This window comes from Nomascus leucogenys, chromosome 7b (assembly GCF_006542625.1).
Source record: "Nomascus leucogenys isolate Asia chromosome 7b, Asia_NLE_v1, whole genome shotgun sequence".
Taxonomy (NCBI): Eukaryota; Metazoa; Chordata; class Mammalia; order Primates; family Hylobatidae; genus Nomascus; species Nomascus leucogenys.
In genome coordinates this window covers 94,660,121-94,681,924 of record NC_044387.1, presented here as the reverse complement: position 1 = coordinate 94,681,924, position 21,804 = coordinate 94,660,121, and the positions used below count along the sequence as shown (strand labels likewise).

The window sequence follows — 21,804 nt, the reverse complement described above, 5'->3', positions numbered from 1 at the left end:
AATGTATCAATGTAGTTCCATCAGTTGTAATAAAAGTACCACTTTGGTGGAGGACTTTGATAATGAGGGAGCTATCATGTGTGTGGGCAGGAGGTATATGGGATATCTCTGTACCTTCCTCTCAATTTTGCCATGAAGCTTAAACTGCTCTAAAAATGGTCTACAATTTGAAAAACATTGAAAAAAATAAAAATTTACTCCCTTCGATTCAGCTATTCTATTTCTGAGAATTTAACTGTGATTGTCTTTTGATGTGTCAATCTGGCTAGATTACAGTTCCCACTTACTCACAAACACTTAGGTAGGTGATGCTATGAAGATATTATTTTTTAGATGTGATTAAGGTTTGTAATCAATTGGCTCTAGTAAGGGAAATTATTGAATATCATAGGTAATATGTGTAAGTCTTATTCAATCAGTTAAAATTAAATGCAGAGTTAGGCTTCTTTGAAGAAGCATTTCTGCCTGTAGGTACCAGTTTCCTTCCTTCCTTCCTTCCTTCCTTCCTTCCTTCCTTCTTTTCCTTCCTTCCCTTCTTTTCTCCTTCCTTCCTTCTTTCCTTCCCTTCCCCTCCCCCTCCTTCCCTCCCTCCCTCCCTCCCTCTCTTCCTTTTCTTCCTTCCTTCCTTTCCTTCCTTCCTTCCTTCCTTCCTTCCTTCCTTTCTTCCTTCCTCCTTTCCTTATTTTTTCTATACAGACAGAGTCTGGCTTTGTTGACCAAACTGGCCTGGAACTCCTGGCTTCAAGCAATCCTCCTGATGAAGTCAGATATTATAAAGGAAGAGATAAGTACTCTGATTTTTCAAATACTTTTTGGTACTAAGGTCTAATAACTTGCCTTTACTCAAGTTACAGTTTGTCAGACATTATATAGAGTGACTAGTAAATGCTTAACATAACAAGCACAATCAGTCAGCAAGATAAATACATAGAAAGCACAGATAAGATAGTTACTATGATTCTGCTTGGTGAACAACTGCCTGAAATTAGATTTTCAGCAGAAATTTTTTCTATCAAAATGAACCATAATTTAAGTGGTTATAATAGGCATATATTTTAATGCTTGTATATCTGCGAACAAATTATTAATGCTTCTCACTATCCCATTACTCTCATCACCCCACCATTTGTGAGTGTTCTGGCAGGTCTTTGCATATGCATCTGAACATATCTTTCTTCTCTCCTAAGCTATCAGAGGAGTCAGGGAAAAAAAGATATAGATGAAATAAGAGCTATATACCCATGAGATTATTTAAGTAGTTAAATCAATATGGAGTATATACAGAGAAAGGTATGAAATGAATTCCCCACTTTCTTCTATGATTTGTTCAATGAAGATAAAAACTTGGTAATATACCTTAGTCCTACCTGCCACATTCAGTTGCTTAATATCTAATCTATTATCACTTCTTAAAACATATTTTATATAGCCATTTATAGACACATCAAATCTAAAGCAAATAGCTCAATAGCAGAAACCACTGTTTTATGTTTTCTAAGAATTATACTACCCTTCTTTATCAAAAGATTTACTGTGCAAATGTGTATATATGCACAGGAATATTGATATATCTCAATAGGTCAAATCCACAAATAAAGGCACAAGAATCTTGATAACAAAGATTCACAACACATCAGTGTTTGGTATCCGGATACCAAATTCTGCTTGCCTTGTGTTTCTGGATCATGGAGCGACTACAGATTTTCAGATTTGGAAGGACTAAAAGTTTGGAAGATTCTGAGATCATAAAGCAGGGTTTAGGCTAAGAATGTCATGCAATGCATCTGTATGCCTCCCTCCCCCAGTGCTCCTGGGGGCACCAGGTCCTTTGAAAGGGCATCATCCTGGTGAGGTATGCTCTTTGGTAAGCAATCCTGAACTCTATGAGATCATAATCATAATTTTATACAAAAATTCTGGAAGAAGTCAATAAACTTTGGCAATGTGCTATGGGCATATGAGCTTATTACAGAAAATGTAGTGATTGTGAAGGGCTGATGACAATTCTGAATCCTCTTCTTTATGGCCATCTGTTTTCGTTTATATTCAGTTGTTCATCTGTTATTCATTCAAGAAGGTTTATTAGTAGCCTAGACATATTTAAGTAGTTGAATCATTGAGTCTACATAGAAAGTTAATAATATGAAGTTGAATCATTGAATCTACATAGAAAGTTAATAATATACTCAATGATCAGTGATATGGTTCGGCTATGTCCCCACCCAAATTTCATCTTAAACTGTAGTTCCCATAATTCCCACGTGTTGTGGAAGGAATGTGGTGGGAGGTAATTGAATCATGGGGACAGTTACCTCCATACTGTTCTTGTGATAGTAAGTGAGTTCTTACGAGATCTGTTGGTTTTATAAGGGGATTTTCCCCTCCTTCACTTCGCACTTCTCCTTGCTGCTGCCATGTGAAGAAGGACATGCCTGCTTTCCCTTCTGCCTTGATTGTAAGTTTCCTGAGGCCTCCTTAGCCATGCTGAACTGTGAGCGAATTAACCTCTTTCCTTTATAAATTATTCAGTCTTTATTATGTCTTTATTAGCTGCATGAGAATGGACTAATAGAGCCAGAAAAGATTAAAGTTAAAAGATAAAAGATTATATCTATATTCTGCTTGTTATATATTCCACATATATATATGTGTACTAGAACTGGAACATTTTGTTATAGTATCATAAATGGATAAAGACAGTGAGGATATGGAGCAACTAGACTCTCACATGCTGCTGATAGGAATTGTACGACTACTTTCGGAAATACCTTGGCAGTTTCTTTGAAATTTAAGTATACACTTACCTCCTAGAAATTTACTCAAGAGACTTGTATACTTCAAACCAAAAATAAAATTCTAAGCCCCCAACCATTCTGAATGGACCTCTCCTCTCAGCCAAGGGCATTCCAAAGTTAACCTGTAAAACTAGTTCAGGCCATGATGGGAAGGAGAAGTCAAACGTGCCTCATTACCATTAACATCAACACAGACCTTAAGACTGATAGAAAAGGTTCTTTAAGTCTGATAAGAAACATTTACAATCTATTCTTTCTGAAGCCTGCTACCTGGAGGCTTCATCTGTATGATAAAACCTTGGTCTCCACAACCGTTTATTGTAACCCAGACATCTCTTTCTACTGATTCCAGGTTTTTATTTTAATTTTACTTTTCTTAAAACTCTCAGGACGGATTAGATTCCAGGTCTTTATATAACTCAACCAACTGCCAATCAGAAAAATCTTTGAATCTGCCTATGACCTGGAAGCCTCCACATCCTGTTGTCCTACCTTTCAGGACCAAACCAATGTACATCTTACATGTAGTGATTGATGTTTTTTGTCTCCCAGAAATGTGTAAAACCCAGTTGTAGCCTATCACTTTGGGCACATGTCATCAGGACTTTCTGAGGCTGTGTCATGGGCATGTCCTTAACCTTGGCAAAATAAACTTTTAAATTGATTAAGACTTGTCTCAGATACTTTTTGGTTTACAATACCAATGTTCATAGCAGCTTTATTTCTAAAAATCAAAAATTGGAAACAATCCAAATGTAATCAACAAGTGAATGGATAAACAAATTATGGTACATCCATGTGTGATGTACTATTTGGCAATAAAAAGAAAAAGATATTAATGCATGCAACAATGTGGATAAATCTCCACATCATTATGCTGAGTACACACTGTATGATTTCATTCATACAAAACTCAAGAAAATGAAAAGTAATCTATAGTGACAGAAATTAGATCAGCATTTGCCTCAGGATAGAGCCAGAGAGAGAAATAAATTTAAAAAGAGCTCGAAGATACTTTTGGGGTGATAGAGTTGATTATCTTGATGGCTGCAATGGTTCTAAAACAGACCAAACTTTCTACATTCAATATGTAAAGTTTAATTACATCTCAAGTAAGCCATTTTTTTAAAAAGACTCCAAGTTCAAGCCCTGCTGACTGGAAGCACTGTAGTGCTATATGTAGAAATAAGAGGGTAATATAACAGGAGAAAAGGTTGACTTGGTGGTAAATTTGCTTCCCATTTCAAACATTTTGAATTTGAAGTGGCCATCTGCAGCAAGGAGAAATGTAAATCTAGAGAATGGGAAAGAGTACAAAGCTCAAAGAAAAGATGCACTAGCAATCCGCATAGAAGAATAAAAGCATAGGGTTGGCTGGGCACCGTGGCTCACGCCTGTAAGCCCAGCACTTTGGGAGGCTGAGGCGGGTGGATCACGAGGTAAGGAGATGGAGACCATCCTGGCCAATATGGTGAAACCCTGTCTCTACCAAAAATACAAAAATTAGCTGTGTGTGGTGGCGCATGCCTGTAATCCTAGCTACTTGGGAGGCTAAGGCAGGAGAATTGCTTGAACCAGGGAGTCAGAGGTTGTGGTGAGCTGAGATCACATCACTGCACTCAAGCCTGGTGACAGAGCTAGACTCCATCTCAAAAAAAAAAAAAAAAACCAAAACCTTAGGGTTGGACTGGCACAGTGGCTCACACCTATAATCCCAGCACGCTGGGAGGCCAAGGCGGGTAGATCACAACATCTGAAGATCGAGACCATCCTGGCTGACACAGTGAAACCCCGTCTCTACTAAAAATACAAAAAATTAGCCAGGCGTGGCAGGCACCTGTAGTCCCAGCTACTTGGGAGGCTAAGGCAGGAGAATCACTTGAACCCAGGAGGTGGAGGTTGCAGTGAGCCAACATGGTGCCACTGCACTCCAGCCTGGGCGACAGAGCAAGACTCAGTCTCAAAAAAAAACAAACAAACGAAAAACAAAACAAAACATGGCTTAGGGATGAGGGAGATAAGAACTGAAAAAGAGATTGAATTCCAAATATTAGGACCATCAAGTTAGAAAAGTACGAGGAAAAACAAACCTTTAGGAAACTGAGAAAGGTGTTAGACTAGTGGCAAAATCAGGAAACCACTATTTCATGAAAGCCACGGGAGAAGAGGGATGCAACAAGGAAGACGAGGTGGCTGACATCAGGCAAGCAGTGCAAACGATCTGAAGGATGAGGACTGACAAACAGCAGTGGGTTTGGTGATTAGAAAGCCACTAACAATTCCCTTGGGAAATATTTTTTTAAAGCAGACAAAAAGTTATCAAAAAGTATGTTAATCTCACTATTTTTTATAAAATCAAAAATTAAAAACAACACAAAAGTCTAATAAGAAACAAATTATGTCACATTTGTACCAAGAAATATTTTGTAGCAATTAAAATATTTATGAAGAATTTTTTGTGATATGGAATTAATGATGAGGTAAAATTTAGGAATCAAAATTGTTTGTGTATATATATGTCTGTTTATGTGTAGGTGTGCATTTGCATATATAATGATATATAGAAAAAATGAATGCGAGGTAATATGAGAAAATAACAGTACTTACACTTCACAGTAGTGAGATTATAAATGATTGTTTCACATATCTTTTTCTTTTTTCTGTACTTTCTGCAAATGTTATACTTATCTTTTTAAATAAACTATTTTATCATTATAATACAAATGTTTGATATATCAAAAAATATACCTGAATTTGGCTGGGCGCAGTGGCTCAGACGTGTAATCTCAGCACTTTGGGAGGCTGAAGAGGGCAGATCACCTGAGGTCAGGAGTTCAAGACCAGCCTGGCCAACATGGTAAAACCCCATGTCTACTAAAAATACAAAAATTAGCCGGGCATGGTGGTGGTAGACTGTAAACCCAGCTACTTGGGAGGGTGAAGCAGGAGAATTGCTTGAACCTGGGAGGTGGAGGTTGCAGTGAGCCAAGATTGCACCACTGTTCTCCAGCCTGGGCAACAGAGCAAGACTCCATCTCAAACAAATATATATATATATATTTGAATTATCTGAAACAAATTCAGATATATATCTGATATATATCAAAGATATAAAATTTTTGTTCAGTAAAATGTCAAAGAAGTGGGTTAATTTTAGAAAACAGAAAAATATGTAAATATTTAAAAGAAAAAGAAACCCATATTCTCATGTCCCAGAATAACATGTTGGTGTATGTCTGTAAGCTTTTAAGATGCTATTCTATATTCTATATAAAGTATTCAAGTCTAGCTTTTGCCTTACCACTGTAGCAATTATCCTTTATACACATGGTATGAGTGACTGCAATTCCCTTGTTGCTTAATAGAATGTTTCCTTTATTTCTCTGTTATCAATAGGTCTGCAATGCATACCTAGGTATATCTAGTTATGTCCTTTATTCAGAATATAAAGATACCAGGTTTTAATAATATGAACATTTTTAAGCCTGCAATGTATATTGCAGCACATTATTATACGGATAAGTTAAATAAATTAAGTATTGAGAAGACACTTAAAATGATGCTTGGCTTTTAATAAGTGACACATACACTATTGGTAGAAATCTACAAGATATACACAGCCAGACATGGTGGCTCAATCCTGTAATTCCAACACTTTGGGTGGCTGAGATGGGAGGATTGCTAGAGATCAGCATCGAGACCAGTCTGGATAACATAGTGAGACACTGTCTCTAAAAAAAATAAAAAAATGAGCGGGGCATGGTGGCATTCCTGTAGTCCCAGCTATTCCAGAGACTGAGACAGGAGGATCGCTTTAGCCCACAAGTTCAAGGCTGCAGAGAGCTATGATCACTCCACTGTGCTACAGCTTGGGTGACAAAGCAAGGCCCTTTCTAAAAAAAAAAAAAAAAAAAATTAAAAAAAGATATGCACAACAATAAATAATAAATATGGTCCCCATTTGTGAAAATATAAAGAACCATGGGTTTGTTAAAGAATAGATTTCTAGACAGAGTGACAAACTGAAAAATCCAATCTGCAGTCATTCCCTATTTTTACTAAATAGCTCTGGAAAGAAGCTGACCTTTTTTTTGAGACTGTTCTTCCACTCTCACTGCTAACATCAAGAAGTAGGGAATCAAAAGCAAAAGCACTTGGGCTCGTTGGAGAAAATAGCTGTTGTGTCAGCAGCTTTTATCATTTAAGATCCAGTGCCGACTCCTGAGGTCTGTAACTCTCCAAAATACACAGTACAGGAACCACTAAAGGGCATGGCAATGAATAAAAGAAGAAAGAAGAATTCTACTTCAGCTCATTTTTTTTTTAGTTAATCAAAAAGAAAAGTAGAAGTCTGAGATGAAAAAAAAAAAATGCTCACTAGTACCAAGGTATAGGGAAAGGAAATTTGAGATAAGAAGCAGCTAACCATATTTCCAATTTTAAAAGCCTGGGTCCTAGAAGTATTTCATGTCAATGCCTCAGGCTCACAGATTAAGGGAATATGGAGATATTAAAAGCTAACTTACTAAGCATGAATAAGACTTGAATTAAATGTGTGGTTAAATAATCGAGGGAAAAACCATAGTCATCTGGGATTCAAAATGAAAACCAATAACTATAAGGCAATCCTGATGATTCCAGAGCCATTGATGTCAGTAAATAAAACTGCACCTGGACTAAATAGACTCAGCATTGATCAAAATGATGGGACGGGAACTGAATGTAGGAAAGGGTATTTGGTAACTCATTTTGTTTATTTGGTTTCCATTGCCTGGCCCAAAAGCTACTCTCAGTCTCCACATTTAGCTTCGAATCCTAGAGACCATTCTGAAGAGATGAGTTAGTAAGTGAGTTAGTAAGTCATTAGTTGTAGTCTCAGATATGACACCCTTCCTTGTCCAAGAGACTTGATGAACTCTTGAGACTCATGGAGAGTCTACAAGATTCTGGTCTAGACCCATTAGATTTTGCAGAGATTATTTAACAATTTGCAGTTTGCACACTCAAAGCTACTAGTAACATTTTAAAGAGAATTTACAATAAGAAATTGGTATGTTTCCTTAGCATTAAGGGAGGAAAAGGTCAAGAGTTAACAACGACATTTGAAACACAATGCTGAATTATGCAGTGTAATGGCCTCAAATCGCATGGATTTGAATTCATTTCCTTTATTTATTAACTGTGTGATCTTTGGCAAGTCATGACACATCTCTTAGAGACGGAAACAAATGTAAAAATACTCACAAAGACACTCTTCTCGAAAAGTGGAGTCTTTTTCCCCATACTTTGAACCTGGTAGGAGTCGTGACTTGCTTTGACCAACAGAATGCACCAAAAATGAGGTTATGCTAGTGTCACGCCTGGGACTCAAGAGGTCTTGCAGTTTCCATGTGAGAGCTTTTGGGACTGTGAGACTACTACATGAACAAGCCAGGGCTAGTAGGCTAGAGAATGAGGAACTGTGTGGGGAGAGGCCCTGTTGGAGTAGGACCTAGCTAAGATCTTTATAGACCAGTCAAGCCCCAACTGGCTCACCAGCTGATCACAGGTTCATAGAGCTCAGCCAAGATCACCTATTCCTGGCTAACTAAGACCAAGAACAAGCTAGTTAAGCCGCACCCAAGGCATCAATCCACAGAATCCTGAGTTAAATGATGGGTTGATATTTTAAGCCACAAATTTTAGAGGTAGTGCGTTAATCACAAAAGAGAATTGACAGATATCTCATCCATAAAATGAGATAACAAAAGTACCTGCCTAATAGGATTGTTGGGAGATTCAAAAGAGATAATATATGTAAACCACTTTGTGCCTGGCCAGAGTAATTAAAGTACTCAAACATGTTAGCAATGACTATTATTATTTATTATTGATAAAGATTATCTCGTGAAGGGACTTTTTCAAAAGTATGACAGGTTACATAGCTAACATGTTATCTGGTAGGCTATAAAATTCCCACTCTGAGAAAATATTTACATCATGAGCTACAGTGCTGCTTGCTCTCCTACTACACTGTCTGAAAATCACTCTCTCTGATTGGGAAGCTGGAGGTGCTCCTCTAGATGACTGCTGTTAATGTAAACATATTACCCAAGAACAGAGGAGGAAACCTTATGGTTCTTCTCCCTACTAATCTATCAGCTTATATTCTTCCATCAAATAAGCTTTTTGTCTTGTATGGCATCAAGTTGGACCAAAGAGATGTAAGGAAGGGAGGAAGGAGAGCATGAGAACAGTGTCATTAAAAAGACAGAAGTAACAGAAGGACCACATAGAGCTTGAGGAGAATATTTTGTTCATTTTTGTTTCACCATTAGATAGGACTCTTAGCCACATTCCATTAAATATTACTATGAACAAAAATGCTTATTTACATATAAGATTTATAATTTTATTCCAGTGAATCTTCTCATTATGCCCCCAAACCCTAAAATTTGAAAGACACATTCCTAAAAATATATTCTAAAAAAATACATCCCTAAACCTATAAATGCTGATCAAACACTACCCTTTTTAATTTTCCCTTCATTTTTCCCATAATTTTCTGATTTTTTACAAGGCTTTTCCAGCAATGCATTAACTTTTACACTAACGAGTATTAATGTAGTTCCTGTCTTTCCCCAAAAGGACTATAAAATGGCAAGGCTTTTAGGATTTAAGGCTGGGATATAAATATTCAACCCAGGTGTTTCTAAATCACCTTCCACAATCTCAAACGATGCTATACTTGAAGAGCTCTGGCAAAATGTCTTAAATTGTATTCTGTGTTTGTACCAAGTTATGTTATATCCAGAATAAATGCATAAAATAAAGCAAAGCCTGCTGACATATTTATTTTCAGAATAGGTCTGTCATATGAACTTTATAATCATATTTGAAAATCCAGCTGTGGAAAGGTATGCATACTAGATAAATGACTATTGGGCCTTTGCCAGACCACAAAATTGAATCATATAAAGAAAAATTCTAAACCAATGTTAGAGCAATTCATCCTTTTACGCTCTCTAATTAACCACCTAATTTCTGTCAATATCAATATAACAATCCTTTTTATGCCTATTAAAAATTACAAAAAGTTGACAACGTTTTTCTGAAAATGCCCACTAAAAGTGATTTCTGGCTTTTAAAATTCTTGTCTTATCTAAAATGTTTCTATAAATATAAATGTCCTATGTGCCCAATGTAATCAGTTTTCCATTTTCAGTAAATTCCGAAGAACTCTTAAAATGTGGGCTCAACATCCTGGTGGATTGTTTCTATTAGAAAATGTGTTAGTTAGCAAGGAATGTCTCCATGTTTTCTAGCCCTCAAACCCAGGAAGGTTAACAGTTTCAAACCTAAGCATCATATCCCTCCAACTAGGAACAAACTTGTGTTTATTACCCCCAAAATACACTGCTTGAGCCTGAGTTTATGGATATGCTCAACTTGAATAATTTTTTCTTTAGCCTAAGGCACACTCTGAGTCTAGCCCCATGTACTGAGTAAGTATCTGAACCAGGTCAGTAAGTGGCTGTGATTAATGCTTGCTATGCCTGAGATCTCTGGTAGTTCAGATGTGAAGCCCATAAAATATCTGCCACTTTAAGATATGGACCATTTGGGAAGATACTTTCCACTTTAAATATGTTCATACAAATTAAAGTGAATTTTATTTGATGAAAATTATATTAAAACAATTATATGTTGTCAATTTAAGGAGCCAATAAATGCAACGAATAAAGCCAAGGCCTATTACATATGGCCTATGGAAATGTGTTTTATAAGATGTGGTTGATGCAATTAATAGAATGAGTCTAGAATGCTGCCAGTGTTGCATGGTCAGAGAATGAGCAAATACTATCCCCATTATTTTCCCTTCTTTCCATTGCCACTGCATATGTAGTCAACAGAGAAATAGAGGTCTTAGGTATAAGGGACTTGATTTATTTTTCTTAATATTGCTGTAGTTAATATGGAACACGGTACCTTTAGCCTACTGTACCAATGGTACAAAAGATGGTCTTTGTCTTGCCCAGCTCTTTCCCTGCTACTTTCACTCTCGAGCTATATCTTAACCTCTACTTCCCTCAGCCATTGTTGGATTCTTCCGCCATTCTGGATTTGTAACAGTTTACCTATGTGTGGGTTTTTTTTTTTTTTTTGAGACAGAGTCTCGCTCTGTCGCCCAGGCTGGAATACAGTGGCGCAATCTCGGCTCACTGCAAGCTCCGCCTCCCGGGTTCATGCCATTCTCCTGCCTCAGCCTCGCCGAGTAGCTGGGACTACAGGCGCCCGCCACCACGCCCGGCTAATTTTTTTGTATTTTTTTTTTTTTTTAGTAGAGACGGGTTTCACCGTGGTCTCGATCTCCTGACCTCATGATCTGCCCGCCTCGGCCTCCCAAAGTGCTGGGATTACAAGCGTGAGCCACCACGCCCGGCCCCTATGTGTGGTTTTAATAGACATTGGGAAGAAAGGAAGAATGGTCTACTTCAGCACTTCTGTAATCTTTGACTTTCTCTCTACTGATCTTGTACTAACTTTATGCATTTTCTAGAGACGATAAAAACATTTAAGCTAATGAAGGAGAGAGCTTCTGTTTTAAGAAAGCATGTGTTTTCTCACCGTCCACAGCCCCCATTTACAATAATAAAGAAATATGAAAGCTATAAACCCACATGAAAAATATGAGTGAGGGGCTATCAGCAGACATTTTGAGAAATTTCTGGAAAAGAGAAATTAGACAAACAACTAAGTGTTACCCATGTAGCAGGAAGGAAAAAGTCATCAGTTTTTATATACCCAGTAAAAGAGCTGGAGCTGAGGAGGAAGCTGGTTTCCAGGCAGAATTCTGGACTTCGTGGATGAGCTTCACTGAAACATCAGAGTACAGCAGGAAAAGGTAAGTACAGGATCCAAGAAACAGACATTACACGCAGGAGAGAGGCCAAGCAAAGCTCCGTGATGAAAGGTATGAAGTATGCCCATGGAGCAGCCAGCTGAGACTGGAACAAGAGGATGTAGCACTCCATGCAGGAAAATTCTAGAAAGGAAACACAAAATTATACATTAAAATATGATCTAAATGCATTGGCAGAATGGGTAGATAGGAATTAGAGCAGTGTCAGAGTGCTATTAATATTTCCTCCTCTTCCATAACAGGTACTCTGAAAATAATGCCTAAAGAAGACCAAGCAAAGAGAAATGACAATCATATTATTTAGAAATATGTTGTTAGATACCGGAATAAACAGCTAAATGTTCAGAGTTTTTTTTTTTTTTCTCATTGTTGAGGAGTGATGGCAATAAGAAATCTATGCAATTGTCTTACTTTAATTAAAAAATTGGTAATATGAGATCTAATTTATGTACTAATTAAAAATGAAAATACTCCATTGTGATGAGCATACACTTAAACAACAATTCCTATAGAAAAGTATACCTTTTATGGATGTAAAGCCATCAATAGATATCAAGTGCCTTAACCACTGCATATCCTGAAAGCATATCCTAAGAAAATAATAATACATATCATCAAAGATTTACATGTAGATATGTTTACCATGGTACTTTTGATATTAGCGAACTTTATAAACCAGCAAAATATGCAATAGGAAAATGATTTAAAAGATTATGGTAAATATTTTTAGTAGGTTAATGAAGAGGTTGAGAATGAATTCTGAGAACCCCTGACTATTAGATTATGAGTTGCCTCTAGCTCCCTTGATCAAAGAGAAACAGGCTTTCATGTGCATACTTGGCATAATCCCTGGAGAGAAGTATATTAAGAAAATGTTTTGAAATGCTTCTTTTTAATTAAAAAAACACATGCTATAATAAAAAAGATTATGGTGTTATGCCTGGCACATAAAACATTAAATGTTTGTTGAACTTCTAGGAAAGAATATTTTGTAGTTATTAAAATCCATATTTTGCATTTGAAAATATATTTAATGATATGGAAAATATTCATGATTTCCATGAAAAGAATAAAAATTACATGTATCACATAATTTTTTTTTTTTTTTTTTTTTGAGATGAAGTCTCACTCTGTTGCCCAGGCTAGAGTATAGTGGCATGATCTTGGCTCACTGCAACCTCCATCTTCCAGGTTCAAGCGATCCTCCTGCCTCAGCCCCACTAGTAGCTGGGATTACAGGCACGCGCCACCATGCCTGGCTAATTTTTGTATTTTTGGTAGAGATGGGGTTTCGCCATGTTGGCCAGGCTGGTCTCGAACTCCTGAGCTCAGGTGATCCACCCACTTCTGCCTCCCAAAGTGCTGGGATTACAGGCGTGAGCTCCTTAAATTGACAACATATAATTGTTTTAATATAATTTTCATTAATAAAATTCACTTTAATACATATTTATATGTATATTTACGTAGATTTCGTTTATTAAAAATGAAGATTTTTAATAAACACGAAATCTACGTAAATATACATATAAATAGAAAAAATAAGAAAAGATACGTTGAAATATTAACAAAGTTTATTTCTGGGTACAACTTGATCTTTGACTTTTAAAGAAAATTTTAATGACAATAAAATGAATGTGTGTTACTTTGAACAATTAAAAAATGAACATGTGTTACAAATTCAGAACATATTCTGAATAAAAACATTAAAAATATTGTATTTTCTTATACAATCATTTTAATAAGAAGTATGAAAGTTTAAACTATAATAAGTATTCCTATCTAAAATATTTTGGTTTACATATTCTTTTTGACCTAAGGGTAGAGGATGTTATTTGCAACTCATCCAAACTCATCTTTAAAAATTTAACAAGACAGTTCAGTAGTCTATTTTTACCATGAATCTATCTTGAGAAAGAATGATGATAGCCTGAAGGTTAACATATATTCATTAATTTTTTTTTAACTAAATTAGAGAACAACATAATCCAAACAGTCTTATCCTTTCTCTAAACCTAAAAAAAAAGTTATGAAGTACCTTTTGAACTTTTCCCCTTTGGTTTCTCAAAGCATAACATTTTTAGTTCCCATGAGTAAAGTACATTCTTAAAGCTATAAAGTGTGAGAACATTATCCTGGAAGCAAGATAATGCTAAAGTACCAAATATATTTCAACACTGACAACTTTATAACTTTTATAACTTTGAAGGCATATCAAAACAATTTAAAAACATGTTTCCTTAACATTTACAATGTAAAACCAACTAAAACCGTACTAAGAGGGAAAGGGCTAACAACTTTTCTAAAAATTCTTATAATTAACTCTTATTAAAATGTGTGTGTGTGTGTGTGTGTGTGTGTGTCTGTGTGTGTGTCTGTGTTTGAGCAAAGGGCTTTCTCATGATATTTTCCTATTCATCCTGAATTACCTTCCTAATAAAATGGAAAAGTACAGGGCCAGCCTGGTGGCTCATACCTGTAATCTCAACACTTTTAGAGGATGAGGCAGGAAGACTGCTTGAGGCCAGGAGTCTGAGACTAGCCTGGGCAACATATTGAGATCCCAACTCTGAAAAAATACCAATAAAAAAAAATCCAGGTGCAGTGGCACACATCTGTAGTTCTGGCTACTCACGTGGCTGCTGTGGGAGGATTGCTTGAGCCAAGGAGTTCTAGGTTGCAAAGAGCTATGATTGTGCCACTGTACTCCTGCCTGGGTGACAGAAAGAGACTCTGTCTTAAAAGAAAAAAAAAGGAAAATATAAAAAATCATATTTATTGAGAAATTATTTGCCATGAGGGAAAAAAATGAAAGAAATAAGTTTGAGTTGCTCCTAAAAATTACAGACAATTTTCTGGATACACCATAAAACTCTAATCAATGCCTCATGCAACTGAAAAGTCCATAGGTAGGCCTGGCTTTGACTGAAGCTTCCTCCAGCATTTCAAACACTGTCTTATAATTGTACTGTTGGAGACATTGGCTTCCTCCTGGATTTCTATGAGGCAGCTTTTCATTCAAGTACAAATCACTGTATCAATTCCAGTCTCTTCTGATAGTTACTATGGAAATAAAAAATTTCTTAGACAAACTAGCAAAAGTTCCCTATCTATATTGAGTTATCTTCTGGACCATTGCCAACATTCTAGGTAATCATCATCTACTCAAAACAGAAATACCCTCTTCCTTTCTTTCCCTTATCCAACCAGTCAGCCCTTTGGGATTGGAATGGCCGCATGGCCACAGCTTAGCTGTTTTCTCCTTTTCCTACTTCTTGGTGGAATTGTTGGGTTCTGGATTGTCTATGGTTCCCCTTTGGTCATCAGATTAATGAGCCAATTGATCCCCTTTCATGCTTAAGCCAGTTTAAGTTAAGCTTTCTGACACCTATTTGGTACAACTTCTGGGAAAAAGCTATCTTTTAGCTAGTAGTTGAAGTATTTAATTTTAATATCAAATTTATTTTTTCTCTTATGGTTTGTGCATTTTGTGTTTTTTAAAAACTATTTTCCCACCCAAAGTTATAAAGATAAATCTCCTTTCCCAGTGTTTCTCCAACTTTAATATTCATATAATCACCTGAAAAGTTTTTAAAATGCAGATTTAGCTTGTAGGTGGTATTGATATTACTGTTTACAGTCCTCACTTTCATTTCTGTTTTCACATTTATGTCTTTAATCTACCTGAAAATGATTGTGAATGGTGTGAAACAAGACTAAATTCATCACACACACACCCCGTCCATATAAATAGCCAGGTATTCCTAGAACTCTTTACTGAATAATCTATCCATTCCCCACTACAGTCAGTAATGCAGTATCTGTCATACATCATATTCTGTAGCGTCTGTTTGGGGCCTCTGTACTCTTCAATTAGCCTATTTGTCTGCCCTACACTACAACAATTGCTATAAAAATTTTAATTATTGTTATAATTGCTATAATTAGGAAATAATTTTAAATATAAGACAAATCCCCCACCCTGTTTTTCTTCCTCAAAGCTGTCTTAGCTACCTTTTGTATTTTTCTCTTCTTTAATATGTATAATCTTAGACTCTGGGGGAAAAAAAACTGTCAAGACTCTGAGATTACTTGAATTAAAATTATAATCTGGGTGAGAATTAATCTGTATTGAGTCTTCCTAACATGAAGATGGTATGTCTATCCATTTATTTAGGTTTTCTTTAATATTTTGTTTTTAACTTATATAAGTTTCATAATTTTCTACATAAAGTTCATGCACGTATTTTATTACATTTGTTTTTAGGTACCATTTATTATCTGTTCTCTCTCTATATATATATATACACGCACACACACACACACACATATACACACATACTACTTATATATCTATGTAGATATATATATATGTAGATATATATATGTAGATATATATATATATGTAGATATATATATACACATACATATGTAAATCTCCACTTATGGCTCCTACCTAGAAGTAAAATTGGTTTGGATATATTGATCTCATATCTAAAAATGTGCCAAATTCTATTAATTCTAAAAAACTGTCTGTAGTTTATTTTGGTTTTTCTATATAGCTCTTCTAATTGCTGAAAATCAGTGGTAATGAGAAATCTCAAATGTAGCAAAGCAGACAAAGTAAAAAAAGACAGATTCCATAAAGGAAGAAAGATAAAAATAACAATAGATTTATCAGAAACAATGCAAATCAAAAGACCATGGAGGGCCATCTTTAAATTACTGAAAAGAATGAAAAACAACAAACAAAAAAACCAAAAATCCCTATTCACCTGAAATTGTATCCTTCATTTGAAAATGAAGGTGAAATAAAGACTTTTCCAGAATTTATCACCAGCAACTAGTATTACAAGAAAAGTTAAAGGAAACCCTTCAGGCAGAAGGAAAATTATATCAAGAAGAAATGTGGATCTACATGAAAGAATAAATAGCACTGGAAATGGTAAATAGGTTGGCACATATAAAAGACTTTTTAAAAGTTATTTTAACCTTTTAAAAAGATAATGGATTGCTTACAGCAAAAGTGATGATAACATTTTGCAGTTTATAACATATGTAGAAGTCAATGTTTGACAAAAAAAAAAGGCTTGGTGGGAGCAGAGAGAATGAAAAGTATATTATCGTAAGGCTCTTATGTTATACTTAAAATGAGTAGTATAATATTTGAAGGTAGCCTATACTTAGTTAAATAATGAGTAGTATAATATTTGACAGTAGCTTATAGTAAGTTAAATATATATACAGCAAATCTTGGAGCAAACACACACACACACACACACACACACACACACACACACACAGTATACTTCATAAGCCAAGAAAAAAAATAAAAAACATTAAAAAATACCCAGTGAAAAATAATTCAGGAAAAGAGGCAAAAAAGCAGCTAAGAACAAATGATAAAAACAGAAAACAAATATAAGAAGGTGGTAGATTTGAACCCAACCATATCCTTAATCAAGTTAAATGTAAATAATCTAAACATTCCAGAAATTTTTAGATTCGATAAAAGAGCAAGACCAAATTACATTATCTTCAAGAAACCCACTTTAAATACACAGACTCAGATACATTAAAAGTAAAACGATGGGAAATAAATACTGTAGTAACACTTCCTAAAAGAAATCTGGAATGGCTATGTCAGACAACATAGATATCAGGAGAGAATATTACCAGAGACAAAGAGGGCCAACTCATAATAAGAAATAAGTCTCTTTATCATGAAGAAATAGCAGTCCTAAATGTTTATGCATTTAATAACAGGTTTAAAAATACATGGTAGAACTGAAAGAAAAAATAAAAGTTTTTTAGTCTTCATCTACAATTCTAGTTGGAGACTTCAACACCTCTCTTTTTCTTTTTTATTTTTAGAGACAGGGTCTTGCTCTGTCACCCAGGCTGGAGTGCAGTGATATATTCATAGCTCACTGAAGCCACAACCTCCTCGGCTCAAGTTATCATCCCACCTCAGCCTCTCAAGTAGCTAGGACCACAGGTGCATAGCACTACGCTTGGCTAATTTAAAACGAAATTTGTAGAGACAGGGTCTGGCTATATTGACCAGGCTGGTCTTGAACTTCTGGCCTCAGATGATTCTCCTACCTCAGCCTCCCAAAGTGCTGGAATTACAGGCATGAGTGACTGTACATGGCTACACCCCTCTCTCAGTAATGAATAAATTTATAAGTTGATGTTATAAAAATTTAAAACTTCTGCTCCTTAAAAAACACTGTTAATGAAATGAAGGAAAAACCACAGAGTGGGGGAAAATCTTTGCAAAACTGTTCAACAGAGGCCCTTTACAACCCAATAGGAAAACAAACAATCTAAATACAATAGCGAATATCTTTGAATAGACTCTTCACCAAAGAAGATATACTAATGGCAAATAAATACTTTATGCTCAACATTTTAGACGAATGTAAGCTAAAACTACCATGAGAGACCATTACACACTGTTTTAATCACTCCCTATTCACCATATTGGTGAGGGAGGAATTCCCACCTAGGATTATGGGAAGGCCCAACACAAAACCCAGCACAAGGCAGATGAAACTCGTAACAGCTTATTAGTCATATGTACTCACAGCTTGTAGGGGAGGACACTGCCTGCTCTATGGGGGTTGAATTTGGGAACAGAGAAGAGCTGAGAGATGTGGGAGGCAGACTTTGTAGTAAGAAGAGGGTGAGACGTCTTCTGGTTCCCACAGGCATATGTGATTTGTTTCTTGGAACAATTTCACAGCTGGCATGGAACTGAAACCCTGCTACTCAGGGGTAAGTGTCTGGTCCCTCTGCTAAGGAGTGCTTGTTTGGCTAGGGTACCTTATCCATGGAAGGAGAGTGAGGAGGGGATCCTCTGGCTAGGCCATTTGAAACCTTCTCGGTTTACCAGATGTCAAGACAGTACATAACACTGTGCCTTAACTTTTGGTTTAAACCACACACGTCCACTAGAAGACTGACAAAATCAAGTGTTGGTAAGGATGCAGAGCAACTGAAACTGTCATACATTGCTCGTGGGAAAAGCAAATTGGCCAGCCAGTTTGGAAAAGAGTTTGGCAGTTTTTCATAAACTTAAACATAACTTTACTATTTGACTCAGCCATCCCACTCCTAGGCATTTACCCAAAAGAAGTAAAAACATGTGTCCAGACACACATGTTCCAGTGTTCATAGCAGCTTTATTTATAAAATGTAATACCTCCAAACTGGACATATCACAATGTTCATCAACTGATGAAATTGTGGTATGTTAGCACACTGAAATATTCATTGGCCATATAAAGGAATGAACTACTACATATAACAACATGGATGAATCTCAGAAGCATTATGCTACATGGAAGAAGCCAGACACAAAAGACTAAATATGGTATGATGATATTAATATAAAACTCTAGCAACAGCAACATTAAAATGATGGAATGCAAATCAGTGGTTGCTGAAGGACAAAGTGAAACCCAGGGCTAACCTAATCAGGCCTATCAAACTTAACTTGCCTTGTTTGTAGTCACTTGCTTCTAGCTGATTTTAAAACCTACATAGCGAAGTCATGCAACTAAGCAATATGTAACTAAACTTCCACCAGTTTCCTTATAGGTAACATCTCTGATGTACAGGTCACCATAGTAATGGTTGCTTGTTTTTCAGGAAATTAGGATCAGCTCTTGTCCAGTTCAAGCTGACTGACTCCACTGACCCTCCAATGGCCTGTATGAATGCCCAATGAGTGTCCTTTTGACATCAGAAGGCCAAAAACTCCACCCTCAGATTGTGCCAACGACCATTTTGTGAACATGCATCCTATGAAAAGCCATGAAGCTTAACTGCACTTGCACAGATCAGCAATTACCTCACTTTTCCTTACCACCAATCACCTTCTTCCATGCATTGGACTGCCTTGCTCCTTTATCCCACAAATATCCCTAATGCCCCAACTTCAAGGAGGAGAATTTGAGGTGTGTTCTCCCACCTCCTCACCTTGCTGCCTCATGAATAAAATCTTTTCTCCACTGCAAAACTCATTGTTTCAGTGATTGGCTTACTGCAGGATGGGCAGAACATGCCTGGTTTGGTACCAGAGGAATGACTGCAAAGAGGCATGTTCTATATCTTAAATATGGTGGTGGCTATATGCATGTATGACTGAAATTGGTGAATTTTATTGTAGGTAAATTATAACACAATAAAGGCTGATGCAAAAACATGAGGGGGGAAACCTCTCAAGGCCTTAGTTTCTAATATCAACAATCTCTCAGGGCAGTGCTGTTTCAGGCAAGCATAATACTCTGAATTTCTGCTTTCTCTTCTTTTGGCCTTTAGGGATTTCTTTTAATTTCCTGTGATATCTGTGATAAATATTTATTATATTTTTTTCAAGAATGTTTGATGATTTGTTGCAGGAGTTTTTAAATATTTTTTAATACCTTGTATGCCATATTGCTGCAAACAGAAATATCATTTTCTCTAAAAATTTGCTGCCTTTTAGTGCTTTAAATGAGACCTGTGTACTTTTTTGAGTAACTTTTCAAAAATATCATAAAATTTCCTCATCTTTTTATTAGGAAAATCTCATTTAGGCTCAAAAATATCAGTGCTTAAAGTATGGAGAAACTATTTTAAAAGTTACCAACTTGGGCATTAATGCTACATACTATATTCTACATTTAAATATATTACCAAATACAGAAATGTAGTATAACAATAAATAGTTGACATTAAATTAAAATGAAATTAATTTCAGATATTGAATTTAGAAATCAGTTAACAGTTGCTTACAAAACTTGAATTCTATCATAATATGGGGGATGCGAGGACGTCTTAAGTGTTTGTCAACCCATGAAATAGAATGTCCTATGTACCAAGCATTGTGCTAAGCTGGAGGATACATCGGTAAACAAAATTCAGGATCTCTTTTCACATAACACTCATAGTTCAGCAGGGAGGACAACCTTAAGCAATAATTGCAAATAGTAGGTTTAATAATGTACAAACTGAAATGAAAAAAAATTACAGGGTGCTTTTCATAGCATAAACAGGGAATCTAACCTATTCTAGGGACCTAGGGGGCATTATTTGGAGGAAGTTATGTTTAATCTGAAGCCCCTATGATGAGTAGAATTCTACCAGCCAATGTGGTGCAGAGGATAGGAAATGAAGAGTGGAGAACAATGAACATTTTAGGTGATGGAACAGCATTTGTAAAGTCATGGAAAGCCCAGCACATTCAGAAAGTGAAAAAGCACAGTATACAAAAAGTGAAGGTGGAAGAGAACGATGATTTTAAAAAATGGTGCGAAATTGAGAGGATAATTGGAATACTGAAATGCTTTTAAACTTTAAACATTTTTCTACTTTCTCATGGCAGTGTGAAAAAATAAATTTTAAACATTTTGATGTTTGTTACTGATCTTCATTTAAAAGTCCTCAGCTGTGGTGTTGTTTTAAATGTCCTAGTGTGAATATCAACAGACAAGCAATGATCAGAATTTAAAAACAATAATCAGATTCTTATCCAGTAAATCAAAGCTTACTTCAACAGAAGATGGCAAATCTGAAGGAAGACATATATTGATTGGGTAAAGTTTATGAACTCCTAGTGATTTCTGTTTTCCTCTCCTCTCGCTCTTTGCACCTAATTCATCTGCGGAAACTGCTTTCTAAATATTGTATCAAGATGCATTTTTTACTCCTTCATTGTAACACTACTCACATGGGGTTTCCTTGACAAATGATTTTCAGAAAAAGTTTGTAAGACCATATATTACTGAATTTTAAAATAAATGTGAAATATGGATCTCTAATAATTGCTTTCCTTATCTTTAGAAAAGTCACCCTATGACATAATACAGAAAAACAAATATGTATGCAGAATATTACCTGTTGTACTTTGGGCAACATAATTAAAAAACTAGGAAATTTTTCAACATAAACAGATATTTCAAAGATGGAGGCTAATGGTATGAATTGTGCATGCTTAGTAAAGAATCATTATTGATGAGGACCAAACAAGTTATTTGTGCAAAGCTTACACCTAATTTTGATGAAAGGATGTTTTAATTCCTATTTATATATTATTTGACTGAGGAAAAAAATCATTTA

At 35.8% G+C, this 21,804-nt stretch overlaps 1 protein-coding gene across 4 annotated transcripts in view; it reads right to left on the bottom strand.

Annotated features, from left to right (window-relative positions):
* Window positions 1–21,804, bottom strand: part of CEP44 (centrosomal protein 44) — a 74,937-nt gene that overhangs the window by 15,604 nt on the left and 37,529 nt on the right. For 3 of the 4 annotated variants that reach the window (XR_004031078.1, XR_004031075.1, XR_004031076.1), the window contains exon 10: window positions 11,580–11,820. Coding sequence is in view for 1 of the 4 variants with exons in the window: in XM_030816335.1 (XP_030672195.1) it covers window positions 11,707–11,820 (114 nt within the window). In the remaining 3 variants the exon portion in view is untranslated. Of the gene's footprint in view, window positions 1–11,173; window positions 11,821–21,804 lie in introns of those variants that run through there. The other variant, XM_030816335.1, reaches the window with a different exon arrangement.